The sequence below is a fragment of the Leucoraja erinacea genome, chromosome 3 (genome assembly GCF_028641065.1).
Source record: "Leucoraja erinacea ecotype New England chromosome 3, Leri_hhj_1, whole genome shotgun sequence".
NCBI lineage: Eukaryota > Metazoa > Chordata > Chondrichthyes > Rajiformes > Rajidae > Leucoraja > Leucoraja erinaceus.
The window spans coordinates 40,464,823-40,479,357 of NC_073379.1; the positions used below are offsets into that span (position 1 = coordinate 40,464,823).

Here is a 14,535-nt window from a genome sequence, read left to right on the forward strand (position 1 = left end):
TGGTTGTAGTCATTAAATTGCATGTGAACTGGGCTGCTTTCATCGCCTCCCCACTCAACTTTGAACTCCTCCACAGACAGCAATCTTCCAATTCAGTGACTGGGCATCAATTTCTGGATTTTTTAGAATTCTTTGTGTCTCTGGACTACATTGGATGAAAATAATGTATTAATGAAGGAAAGAGATTCTCTGAAACAAGATTGCATGGCCACCCACTGGAGTCTCTGTGCCGTCTCATGAGGTTTTCCTATATATGAGCTATGTAAACCTGACTGCTGACGTTGCTGTGCTTTCCATTGTTTCATCTTCCATTGTTAAATACAGAGAGCAATGCAAAACGTATTTGTTGGATGTGGAAAATACTTTAATTTGCAAGCTACCCAGCAGAAGACGGAAGGATATCACTTACCTGTTTCATTGTTGCAGAACTGTGGAGAGAAAGAAATATCATCCAGAGCAACATAGCCTTCAATCATGCTGCTGAAGGCGACTTCAAACACCAGCTAAAAAGAAAACAATATCCTATTACTTAGCCTGCAACAGGAGTAGAGACAGGCCATTTTGCCCTTCAAGCCTACTCTGCCATTCAATGTAATTATGGCCAATTTGACACATCAATGTTGATGTGGGGTCTTGACCCAAAATGTCAACCAACTTTCTGTCTCCCCAATGTTGCCTAAGCTGCCATGTTCGCCCTGCAGTTTGATTTTACAGCACTCTCTCGTGTCTGTGTTTTCCCATTCACTCCATCTATCCTTTGATTTCCTTAGTAATCTGTCAGGCTTCTGGAAGAGGAAATTGCAAAGATTCGCAAAATAAACATCACCCCATCTCATCGACTGGTCCGAGGTCCTAGATAGTTCTAGATGTCCCAGCCAAGGCAAACTGTCTCTCACAACTGCCTGCCAAGCACATTTATACACATCAATGAGATCACTTCAAATTTCTTGGCTTCAGAAGGTAAAGGGTTCTTATTGCTGAATATAACTTTTCTTAAAATTATTCCCTCATCCCGGGAATCAGTCTGCTCAACCTACACTGTTCTCCCATTTGCTGCAATCCTTCACGTTTGGAATGTGTTTCCGAAATTCTATTAAATTCTGCAAGACATCTGTAGCTTTAAAGGCCAATCCTCTCACCACACACCATGTGCCATTTGAATTACTATGTGTACCCGCATGGTAACCTTTCTGTGATTTGTCACAATCCCCAACAGCAATATCTGGATAATGATATTTACTAATGAGATTCCATTCTTTTACTGAGATTCCATTCTTCATACAGAAGAAGATAATTTCATAGTTCTACCCATGCCACACTCCTGTCTCATCTGCTAACTTGTCTAATTCATGAGTGATCTCAATGTGTACTCCTTACACATCTAGTTCCCACAGAGTTCAGATATATTCCATGTAATCCTTCTTACAAATTAGTGATAAGGATTGTAAACAGTGATCCTTGAAATACTCCAACAGCCTGCAATACTGCAAACAAACCATCTCTTCCCACTGTTTTTCATCATTAACCCAGTGTCAATCACTACCATTAGTCCTAACCTTGTGCAAAAACATTTATGCAGTGGCTAGTCAAGTAAATTCAAATAAACCCTATCTAATTGTTCCCCATTATCTACTTTGATATTGAACAGGCGAGTGCAGGGCTACAGGGAAAGAGCAGGGGTCAGGGATCAATTGGTCCAAGCGTGTTTATTGCTGACAATACATATACTGGTGAACTATACAGCAGGGTTTGCACACGATACTCAAGCCTCATGTACAGGAAACAACATTAATTAATAAATAATCCAATGGAAGACCATTTAAAATTTAGAAGGAACAACTACAGGAATTTCACTCCAACTTCTCCAAAACATCGCAATGATTGTGAGAAACTAAAAATTATTAACATAAACTGAGAATACTGGAAATACATAGCAGGATAGGCAGTATCTGTGCAGAAAGAAGCAGAGTCAACAATGGTGAGAATAGAAACATAGAAAAAATAGGTGCAGTAGGCCATTCAGCCCTTCAAGCCAGATTCGATTCAATATGTTCATGGCTAATCATCCAAAATCAGTACCCCGTTCTTGCTTTCCCCCCTTACCCCTTGATTCTGTTAACCCTAAGAGCAATATCTAACTCTTTCTTAAAAATATACAGTGAATTGGCCTCCACTGCCTTTTCCTGTGGCAGAGAATTCCACAGATTCACAACTCTCTGGGTGAAAACGTTTTTCCTCATCTCAGTCCTAAATGGCCTACCCATTATTTTTAAACTGTGACCCCTGGTTCTGGACTCCCCCAACATCAAGAACATTTTTCCTGCATCTCGCCTGCTTAATCCCTTAAGAATTTTATATGTTTCTTTAAGATCCTTATGCAGGGATAAGCATTGGCCAGGACACCATGGAGAACTCCCCTTTATTTCTAGGATTGTATTTTAGGATCATGTTGACTCCCATGAGAGGGCAGATGGTGCTTCATTTTAATATCTGTCTGACTGTGCTGCCTCAGCAATGCATTGTGACCATCAGCCCAACTTCTTGTATCTGACTTTCTTGGCTGAGACTGGATCCATCGATCTCATGGCTCGGCAACAACGCCACAGCCCACGGAACCAGGGCCTAGAGCTTTGGAAACTAGAAAATGCTGGGAATTCGGAGCAGATCAGTGGATAGAAAGAAATAGAGTTAACAGTACAGGACAATGACCTCTCACCAGAACTTCAAAACAAAAAAATGTTTTAAGTTGCAGGGAAGGTGGAGGGGTAGAGAGGGAGTGCCTGTGATGGAGTGAGACCAGGAGAGATTGAATTACATGGAATGTGGCGGAGTGAGGGTTTGGTGAAGGTTTCTTAATCATCATTGATCTTTCTGGAGGAGATATAAATTGAGGGAGTTGAGAGAGAATATAGATGAAAGAAAACAATAGTGGAAATGTGAGATGCAGAACGCTGCAGTTAGTAGAATTGTTTTCAGGAACAGTTTTACAGTTTTGATTTCATTACATACATAAAATCAATCTTAGTCAATTATAATATCGCAGAAACCAATCTCCATTGACAGGAATATAACACTGCCATCTGTCTTTTGGCTGGCTACAGTATTATAATTATCCAGTTCTGTAACAAATACTGAATCTCAAACTTTCCTTTCATTTCAAGCTCAGCTGTGTGTCATCACCACCCAACTGTGTGTCCATTTTCAAAAATACAATTGCATCTAATTCTGTTTTATTTTAGAAAGAATGTCAGGATGCTTTGCTTTTTACTAGTTTTTGTTTTTCTAATTGTGTTTTGCACTAATATCTTGCTTCTTTGCTGTATTTTTTTCTTTTTACTGCCCTGCAGAATTTTTATGTGCATTTTATTTATGATTTATGTTTTGTGAGCTTGTCTGAGCGCCTGTGGTGCTGCTGCGGGCAAGATTTTCAATGCACCTGTACCTCACTGCACTTGTGCACATGATAATAAATTTAACTTGCAAGGGCAGAAAAAAAGATTCAGAAAAGATGATATTTAAGGGCAAGGGGAAATGAAAGGAACTGGGAAAGCACAAAGTGCTGGAGGACCTCAGCGGGTCAGACAGCATCCCTGAAGAATATGATAGGTGACATTTCGTCTGAAGTAGTCCATGACCCAAAACGTCACCTATCCACGTTCTCCAGAAATGCTGCCTGATCTGCAGAGTTGCCTTTGACTGTAAACCAGCATCTGCAGTTCATTGTATGTACATCTTGAAGGAACTGGGGTTTTGTTTCAAAATTAGGCCAAAGAAGATTACAGGAGACAGAATCACAGTTTACAGCTTGGAGGCTGTTCAACCCAATCATGTCTGTGGCAACTGAGATACAGACAGGCAGCCACTTCCCACCTCCTGTGGGTACGACACTTCAGGAGACTGAGCATGTGATTAAAATGCCTGAGGGCTTCTGCCTCCATCATCTTTCCAGACAATTTCCAGACCACACCAGATCTTAGTGAAAACGTTTCTCCTAAATTTGCCTATAAAACCCAGTACGTAAATAAGGAAAGATTTTTGTGTTCACTGAGTTTTCAATGGTGAGCAGCTGTTTACAAGGCAGGTTGCAAAGACATTGAATGCTCTACCAGAACCAATGGCTCTTACAATGGTAAATATTATGAAAGGATTCATTGTGAGAAGTTTGTGAGCAATTCCTTCACGTGGTGCATGTGAAAGGGATCTTTCTGTGCAAAAGTGCCACAATTCCTTGCAGAACTATTCCCTATAAGTTCCGAACGACGCGGCAGTTATAAATTAAGAGTTACTAACATAAATAAACGAATGTGACAGTTTATTTAAAGAATCTGAATTGATAGGTTCTAAAAAGCACAGCCTTCCAATGTAATAAGCAAGCAATCTTAAATTAAATCTAAACAGAAGGCTCTCCCTCCACTTTCCTGCATAAATGCAGAGAGCCACTTCCAACACCCCAGCACAATTTAAGTGGAAAAATCTTTTGAAGAAATAAGCATTTCTGGAAAGAATTCTCTTCTGAATTCTTCCATTTTAATCATCCCATACAGCTGGTCCAAATTCTGCCCCTTCATTCTGGAAACTCTTACTTCAGAATCCAGTAATCTCCCAGGGTAATATTTTTTTTTATGTTGAGAAGTCTGACATGTAAATATATATTACTGTAACTAGAATCTGTCTGAGACACCAGATGGATTCTCTCAGGCACTAACCCTGCAGACATCCAAAGGCATTCCAGAGAGAGGGAAAAATAATCACCCTTTGCCAGTGAAGCATTTACAAAGCCTGTGCAGAGTCAGGGAATGTTAGATCTTAAAATGCCATTTTAGATATTAAAAATATACTTGAAAGCAAGCCCATCGACAATAAATCACAGACACTAGAAATCTGAACTGAAACATTAAACATTATAATAGTGCATCACAGCAGTTAACGGCAGATTGGTTATTATTTAAGACAGATGAATTAAATTTGATTGTGCATTTGTACAGTTCTTTCAGTTAAAGTGAATGGCACTATACTAGTGGTGTGTCTCGTATCATAGCACCAGAGACCTGGGTTGTATCCTGACCTTGCACGTACGGCACAGGTGTACCCTTAGCCACTCTGGATTTCACCCACATTGCATAAACTTGTTGATTGCTGGGTTAATTGCCCTTGGTAAAATGGTTCTACGGTGTAGTGAGTAGTAAAATGAATGTGTGGGAGAGGGTGGGAGGAGTTGAAGAGTTTGTTGGGAGAATAACACCGGAATAATGATGGATTGGTGCGTGTAAGTGGTTAATGCGATCTCGGTGGACCAAAGGGCCCGTTTCCATACAGTTCATGGACCTAGTTCATGTTCATAGAGTTAAAGAGTCACAGCATGGAAGGGGCCCCCTCAACACAATGCATCCTAGTTGACCAAGTCAAAGCTAGACCCATTTACCTACATTTGGCCCATATTCCTGCAAACCCTTTCTTTCCACGTATCTGTCTAAATATACTTTATATATCGTTATTGTACCTGCCTTACATATTTCCTCTGGCAGCTGGTTGCATATACCCACCATCCTCTGTGTGAAAAAGTTACCTCTCAGGTTCCTATTAAATCTATCCCCTCACATTTTAACCTTCTTGATTCCCCTACCCTGGGAAATAGACTCCGTGTATTAATTTTATCAATATCCTCATGTTTTTTTACACTTTTATATGATCATGCCTCAGTCTCCTGTAATCCAAGGAATAAAGTTCTAACTGGCCCAGCCTCACCATATACGTACACTGTAATGGCCCTGTCCCACTGTATGAGTTCATTCAAGAGTTCTCCCGAGTTTGCCCTGATTCAAACTTGGAGATTTACAGTAATGGCCGCTCGTATGTACTCTGGGCTCTCGTGGACATTTTTCAACATGTTGAAAAATCTTCACGAGTCTTCCCGAGCTTACCGTGTTTCCAGAGTACCTGCAGTTAGCGTTACGAGCCGCTAAGAGACGTCCCGAGCTCCGACGTAACCGCTGCGTACATTCTACGTGCTTCCACGAGTTTGATTTTATTTAAAAACTCGGGAGAGCTCTTGAATGAGCTCGTACAGTGGAACAGGGCCATAACTCTGGCCCTCGAATCCTCACAAAATTGTAAATCTTCTCTACATCTTCTCAGCTTAATGATATCTTTCCCATACCAGGGTGACCAAAACTAAACACAATACCCCAAGTGGAGCATCACCAATGTTATAGATAACTGGCACATAATGTCCCAACCTCTTTACTTAAGTCCCTGACTGATGCATGCCAATGTGCCAAAAGCCTTCTCTGCTCTATCAAACTATGAAGCCACTTTCAGAGCACTATGTGTTTGTTCTCCTAGATCACTTTGCTCTACAACCCCCCTCAGGTCCCTACCGTTCATTGTGGAGGTCCTGCCCTGATTTGACTTCCCAAAATGCAATTAGCCATTCCTCAGCTCACTTGCCCAGCTGATCAAGATCCCGCTGTAATTCTCAAAAAAATACCATTTTCACTGTCTGCAATACCACCTATGTTCAGATGGACGATTTTATTGAAGTTTACAACGGATCAATATTTCACTACTGTCAGATTCGATCAAGTTATGAGTACTTTTACAATCTTTGATTAAATGAACACTTGCTGCCAACAACTGTGTTCGCTGCACACCAGGAGGGAAATAACGGCACAAGCAAAGGTGTAAAATTGACTTAGAAGATGTTATCAAATCTGAGAGGATATACTGTTGAACAGACTACAATCCTTTCTGCTGGAAAGGCGGAAATTGGAGGAACAGCACCTCATATTCCGCCTGGGCAGCTTGAATCATGACTACAGCTCCCTTTGCTGGAAAGGCGGATCGGCTAATATTGATATATTTTGCAATCTGTATTTTCTTTGCTCCATAGATGCTGCTGCACCCGCTGAGTTTCTCCAGCAATTTTGTGTACCTTTGATATATTGCAATCTGTGGTAGGTAGATGTGAAGATATTTCCATGCTTGAGCGGAGATCATAACTTGGATCCATCAGCATAATATGGGTACTAAATGAGGTATATCAAATTGATAGATGTAGAAAGGGTAAACTGAGAAAGAGAAAGCTTCTATTTCCTTCAGCAGAGAGGTCACCAACTCCAGGGACATAGATTTAATATGACGGCACATTGGTGCAGCTGGTAGAGCCACTGTCTCACAGCGCCAGAGACCCAGGTTCCATCCTGACATCGGGGGCCAGCTGTGTGGAGTTAACATCTCCTTACATACCTTGGGTGGATGATCTCCTTTGAGGTTTGACAGGTGCCTTCCTCATTTCCAATGCAAGGTATACCTCCCAAGAGTGTGCAGAACATCTAATGTGCCAATCATTACAAGTCAACCTTCAGCATTGCTAAAACTCGAGCAGACTCTGCCCTCACCATTTACATCCATGACAAAACAGACCAATTCAAAGGGAAGATTTGGACATGTCCCAAGTCACCAACCAAAATGTGTAACCAAGCAACTGCAACCCACTTAGACTAATAACTCTGTGGTGACTCTGTTTATATTCTAACTTGCAGCAGGTCAATTTTTCCACAATAATAATCATTTAATCTGTTGTGTCATTGAATTGGATTGCATGGAATAAGACATACAAATCAGATTGGCATCTCCTTGCTGATTAATCTCATAATGGTAGTGCTTTTATTAGACCAAGAAGTGCCGGTATGCATATAATTCCTTGTTGTTTGTATCTATGGTGGATAATTGTCCAATAAGCTTCCTAAGCTGTTGAAAGGCCCGGGCTGTGTTTAATTTAATTATTTGTTAACTTTTAAAAAGTTAGCAATCTTTTGTAATATTAAAGATGAGACAAATGAGAAAATCTAGTTTTTAACTTTTTATAGCTATACCAGCATGTACCATCAAACACCCCCCCTCCTGCATCGGCCACTCCTGCATCGGCAACATTGGGCTTTTTTGGGATGAGAGCCACAGGCAATCCCAGAACTTAGAGCCCTACTACAACTGCCCTACAGCAGGTGGTGATGAGCCACCATCTTGTGGCTAAAGGGATCAGGGGGTATGAAGAGAAGGCAGGTACAGGATACCGAGTTGGATGATCAGTGATGATCATATTGAATGGCGGTGCAGGCTCGAAGGGCCGAATGGCCTACTCCTGCACCTATTTTCTATGTTTCTATGACTAATGTAGCAGGACTAGAGTTTTGTTCTGATCTGTTGATTATTGGATGACTTAACTCTATCTATTCAATGCTGCTTCCCACAGGATTGCCGCTTCAGCTGATTGCCACATTTTTAGATAGGTCTAGCAGTGTTCTCTGCACGCACCTTGTGCTCCTTATCGAACCACTATCTCAAGATTTACTTCCTTGACCAGGATATCCCATTATATCCCCACGTGGCATTTAAGAATTTTATTTGGTAATAATCCTGTGAAGCAAGTTTAATGGCACACTTTACAATGTTCAATGTGAAGATTGGTAATAAAAAAACTCACCTGAAATGGATGCGAAGCTTTAATATTCACCTTTACCAAATTCCAGGTGTGCATCGACTGATTAGATCGCCACAACTCCTCATAATGACCGATTCTGTCCTTGGTGTAGACCACAAATAAAGTGGAATATTTCTGTTCAAGTTGGTAATGGAAGGACAGACATCCCGAGAGGACAGAAATTGTCATTGGAGACATCAACTGAGCTACTTCGTGCAAACGCATGGCATAAATAGAGTCAACGTACATATAGTGACCTGAAAGAACAAACCAATTGTCAAGGAGATTATGAAATATTCTTGCCCGTTTTACAGTAATCTACAGAAACATGTTTGTACCACAGTGGTTTATATTGAGTCTAGACATTACTCTACGCCATTATCTTTCAATGATAAAACTGCACTGTGGGTCACCATAACATTGTTTATGATTATTTTATAAAGGGGAAGGACTTAAATGCAAGGTCACAGATTGCATAGCAAGGTTTACCTGCATAAAGCTATGCTGAAAGTAACATTATTAGTGTTGCATGTTCTCATAACTGTCCAATGGTAGATTAACAAGTGTAACCATTGCAGCAGTTCTTAAAAAGAGTTCCACGATATAAGCAATATGAGCAGCACTCTTCCAGCTAGAAGAGTGGGCTGTCATTGAATGAATGGGTATTGTAATGACGGGAGATTCGGGAGTGGAGATGGGAGAGACCTCCCATAGGATCAGAGGGACAATCAGTGTCCATGGGTGACAAGTTCAATGCGCCGAGGGAGCTATAAAGATACAGCCAGACTCACCCAGATTGGGGGCGTTATCTCCTGATGCCTGCACTTCAGACATAGCCTATGCCTGCTCTGCTCTGCTTGCTCTTGTGGCCTGCAGTAAAGGAAGATGAAGCTTTCTCTCCCAGAGGGTGACCTCACTGGTAGCAGCAGTGAGCCTGAAACTGTGCGAGGTGGCTGAGCAGCAGCACCAGGATGGAATGATCCAGGCTCTTGTACGTTGCAAGTAACTGTGACCTTGATCTCCATGGATAGTAAAGTCGAGGCAGATATGTGAGGCCGTGTGTGAGGTCGCAGGAGATCACTGATATCAGTCGGGACAAAGAATGCTATTCGATTGTAGGCCAATTGAATAGGAAGGCCTCAGGAGAACACTTCGTTCTCCTGTCAGTGTTAGTAAGAGCTGGTTGTTCTGTGAGTAACTAAAAAAATCGGGCAGGGGAATTTCAAAATCGCTCTGTGGCTGGACTTTGCATCTTGAGCTGCTCTTTACATTCTAATATCTGCCTAGAATGAGGGGTTGATAGTTTCCGATTAAATTGAAGACTTATAATCTTTCAATGAAGAAGGAGGACATTTGACCTATTGTGCTTTTGCTCAATCATCCAATTTACCCCAATTCTTTCTCCACAGCCCCATATTGTTTCCCTTTCTTTCCACCAACTGTTTAAGCGAAGGTAGACACAAACTGCTGGAGTAACTCAGCAGGACAGACAGCATCTCTAGAGAGAAGGAATGGGTGACGTTTCGGGTCGAGACCCTTCTTCAGACCGTTTCAGCTATCCTATTCCCTTTCAAAATTTACTGTAATGTAGAACAGTACAGCACAGGAACTTTGGCCCACAATGTCATGCCGAACATGATGAAAAAAACAAGCTTTTGTCTGTCTGAACATGATCCATATCCTTCCATTCACTGCATATCCATTTTTAAACCGATCCAAAAGTCTCTTAAACATCATTATTGCAACATCTTCTGTCATCCTTTCATGCAGCACTGATCAGATCACAGCCGGTCACCGTATTAAAAATATTCCCCCTAATTTCCCAAAGGATCTTTTGTTTTTGGTCTGGTATACCTTAATGCCAGCTGGTTAACAAAATCCACCATTCCAGTTATGAAACTGGAAACCTCTTTCAATAGCTGCAAACGTGTGATAGAGTAACAGCTGTGCATTATAATTTGCTTCCAAGGATTAGGTTCATTGACTGGAGCCAAATTTAGGAGACACAAGCATTAGAGCTACAAGCCAAGTTTTGGAAGTGGATTGTGCTGGCAGTTGCTGATACATCACTCATTATCACCAGCAAACAAGGATATATTTCAAACTCAGAAGTTTTTGGTGCCGATGTTCCAGTTTTTTTATTATTCTCAAAAGATTTGTTATAAAAATGTCATAGATATAGCAAGGAAAATAGCTACAAAGAAAGGAAACCAATCATTTGATGAAGTGTAATGATCAATTTCACACTCAACGATAGTTAAGTTTAAGAGCTGGTATTAATTGGTATATTATTGTCCCATGATGCGTGTACCGAGATACTGTGAAAATCCTTGTTTGCTCTCCTGGCAAATCTTACCATGCATGAACATATCAGAGAATAGAAAGTAAACAGAAAGCAGAATATAGTGAGACAGCTACAATTGAGGAGTTTTCCAGTAGTGGGGATAATCCATAAATAGTTATGAATAATCCCAACAGAGAATCCACATGAAATGCCTTCACCAAAGAGTGCTGAGAATAGCGAATACACTCCTGTAGGAAGGTGAATAGCAGGGATGTATTAAAGGGAAGCATGTGAAAGGTATAGTAGAATAAGTTGGTGAAATTGGGTGGAGATTTGCAAGAAGAGGCTTTTGTGGAACATGAACAGCGACGGAGATCAAATGGACTGGACACCCTGTGCCTGTGCTATAAAAAACATATAATTTTCATGTTCTTTCTGTTCAATGTTCGTGCACTTTCTTTTGCCAACACTGTATCATCCATAAAGGAAACAGAACACAGTGCATGAATGAAAAAAAATTCTTCCAGCAAAAGAGTACACAGGGCTGACTTACACACAGAGATTGAGATGAGCAGTACTACAACACCGATGATGGAGATTCCAAGGTAATATATCGCGCTTTGAACATAAACAGCCCACTGTCATTTGATAGCAAGATTAACAAGATTCATCGCTTCTTAAAGGAAAACCAAATGTGTAAACGGTTTCTAATTATTCCCAGTTTCTAAACTGGACAAATTGGTCGTTTCACCTTCCAACCAGCAAATTTGACTCTTCATAGAAGGACAGTGTGTGGGTGTTGATGTGCATTAGATCCCCAGAACTGGTCCTGTGAATATCAGTCAATTCCTCTACTTGCCTCCCACACATTCACCTGCATTGGAAGCCAATGTGCAAAGTTGAGTACAAATAGAGGCAAATAATTTTGCCTCTAGTTCAGCACTTGTAGTGAATTGTGACAATTATTCCTCGAGAGGATATTGATGGCTTTAAGAATATGGAAGACATTAAGTTGTTTCCACTTCTGTAGAACATGCAAAGTAGGGAATATAAATATTAGGTAGCCACAAATAAATCAATTGAGGTATTAATTCAATCCAACTTTCAATTGAGGTATTAATTCAGTCCCTCTTCATCTTACCCTGTCAGCATAGTCTTTCCATAGAAACATAGAAAATAGGTGCAGGAGTAGGCCATTCGGCCCTTCGAGCCTGCACCGCCATTCAATATGATCATAGCTGATCATCCAACTCAGTATCCTGTACCTGCCTTCTCTCCATACCCCCTGATCTCTTTAGCCACAAGGGCCACATCTAACTCCCTCTTAAATATAGTCAATGAACTGGCCTCAACTACCTTCTGTGACAGAGAATTCCAGAGATTCACCACTCTCTGTGTGAAAAATGTTTTCCTCATCTCGGTCCTAAAAGATTTCCCCCTTATCCTTAAACTGTGACCCCTTGTTCTGGACTTCCCCAACATCAGGAACAATCTTCCTGCATTTAGCCTGTCCAACTCCTTAAGAATTTTGTAAGTTTCTATAAGATCCCCCCTCAATCTTCTAAATTCTAGCGGGTACAAACCGAGTCTATTCCAGCACTAGTGGAGATGCTTCCTCACAGCTCTCATAACATGTGATCAACCCTGGCCTCCGATGCTGGCTGTATGGAGTTTGCATGTTCTCTCTGTGCCCACATGGGTTTCTTCCAGGTACCCCAGTTCCTTCCCACATCCGGAAGACTTGCAGGTTGTTAGGCTGATTGATCACTGTACATTGCCACTAGCATATGGTAGAATCCAGGAAGAGTTGATGGGAATGTGGGGAGAATAAATATGTGTAGGCTTGGTATTGGTTTCTTGTTGTCATATAAGTTTATAAGTTATACAAGTTGTAGGAGCAGAATTAGGCCATTTTCCCCCATTCTCCGGGTGGAGAAGTTTCTCCTGAATCCGCTACTAGTATTACTGACGGCCCCTCATTTTGGTAAAATTCTTCTCTGTATCCATTCTATAAATATTTTGTCATCTCAAAGACCTTCACCAATTTACCTTCCCAGAATGGAGAAAGGAAGTTTAAACTGTCTTATGAAAAAGACTGGATAGACTTGCGCTACTCTCTAAATTTAGGATAGACACAAAGTGCTGGAGTAACTCAGCGAGAAGTCAGGCAGCATCTTTTAAGAAAAAGATGAGAAGAACTTTTTTCACGGTGGTGAATCTCATCTCGGGACCCTTTTTTAGAGGGACTGAGTGGGCCCTTGGGGAGGGGATCAGCTCGAGGCAAGGGATAATGCCAGAACAAAGTAGGACAATGGCCTACTCCTGCACCTAATTTCTATGTTTCATGTTTCTAAACAACCAAGTGAAGGGTGGGAGCCCACAATGGCCCCTTTTTTTAGCCGAGAGAAGAGGTGCTATCGAAGTAGGATAGGCAGCAGATGACCATGGAGCAAACCCATTATTTGCTGAGGAAGAGGTGCAATCGAAGGTATACCAGGATGCAAACAGAGGAACTGGTCGAACAACTGGGGTGGGGGTAGGGGAGGGCTAAACAAAACATATCAAACTTGTTCATGAGGTAATGGGGTGGATTTATGTCATTGATTGAAGTTGCAGCTGCATCCTTTCATGAAAGGAAAGGAATATTATGCCAGAAAAATCCAGTGAGTGGAGGGGATTTACAGAATACAAATGAGCTGTGTAAAATCAATTCCAGTTACTTACACAAATGTGGATGGGGGAAAATAACCCATTATCTCCATTCTGGTTGAAAGAATTGGTGCCCCAGTGTATACCCTGACGCTGCAACAATGGTGAAGACCAGACCAGACATTGAAACCAAATGGAACAAGAATTCCATGTCAGCTGAAACTGAAGCCATATTGCCCGCTGCGGGTTCAATTTACATCACGACAGTGTACAATACAATACAATACCATTTATTGCCATTGTGTGTGAATGCACCCTTGAATCTCTGGAAGCTGTGGTGGGGTTGAGGCAGCAGTAAACCGCAGCTCTCTCTGGCAATTTTCAGAACAAAGTCATATGTCACTGTTATTCAATAAAGTTCAATAATCATGAAATAGCTTTTACCTAACAGGCACCAGAAGTGCACATTCCATTTGAAACAAAACAGGATGTGGTGGATCGGTCACCGGAGGGTTGCTTTGACTGGACTAATTGAGAACAAGCTTACTATGACTTCAGTAGGACAGTCTCGTGATGCAGCATGATTTTTATATTGCCTGTTGTTCAATATTTCACAAGCACATGTCTCCATTTCCCGCACATATCCAAATTTACCATTTGTATCTTTACTCACTTCAGTGGTTGTCACTTGAGAGAATGGACGTTCTGGGACCGTTCTCTTCTGGGTTGAAATGAATGACATGTAATCTTATTGAAATGCACTAAAGTCGTACAGGCTTGATAGGGCAAATAACGTTAATATTTCTCCTTTCTGGGATGTCTGGTCTCAAAATCAGGAAAGAAGTGAGAAAACATTTGTTCACCCAGAGGTAACTGGACTTTGGAACTCTCCACCCAAGAAGTTTGTGAAAGCAAGAGCATATTTGATGGACTTTTAGATACTAGGAGAATCAAATGATATGTGGTAAGGTAGATCACCCGTGATCTTTTTGAAAGAAACGCTCACAAGGGGCCAAATGGAGCAGAACTGCTCTTTTTATTTCTTATGTTCCTGGTTCTGACCCGAGGAATTCAGGGTATTTCTGCAATTATTCAAAACAAAGATAACAGTCCTATGTTTGAC

The 14,535-nt window shown here is 41.2% G+C and overlaps 1 protein-coding gene across 1 annotated transcript in view; it reads right to left on the bottom strand.

The window, feature by feature from the left end:
* LOC129695508 (MAM domain-containing protein 2-like) overlaps positions 1 to 14,535 on the bottom strand; it is an 85,665-nt gene that overhangs the window by 28,082 nt on the left and 43,048 nt on the right. The window contains exons 6-7 of the mRNA XM_055632485.1: positions 8,483 to 8,736; positions 410 to 503 (exon numbers count right to left, since the gene is read on the bottom strand). Of these exons, the coding sequence (XP_055488460.1) occupies positions 410 to 503; positions 8,483 to 8,736 (348 nt within the window). The remainder of the gene's footprint in view (positions 1 to 409; positions 504 to 8,482; positions 8,737 to 14,535) is intronic.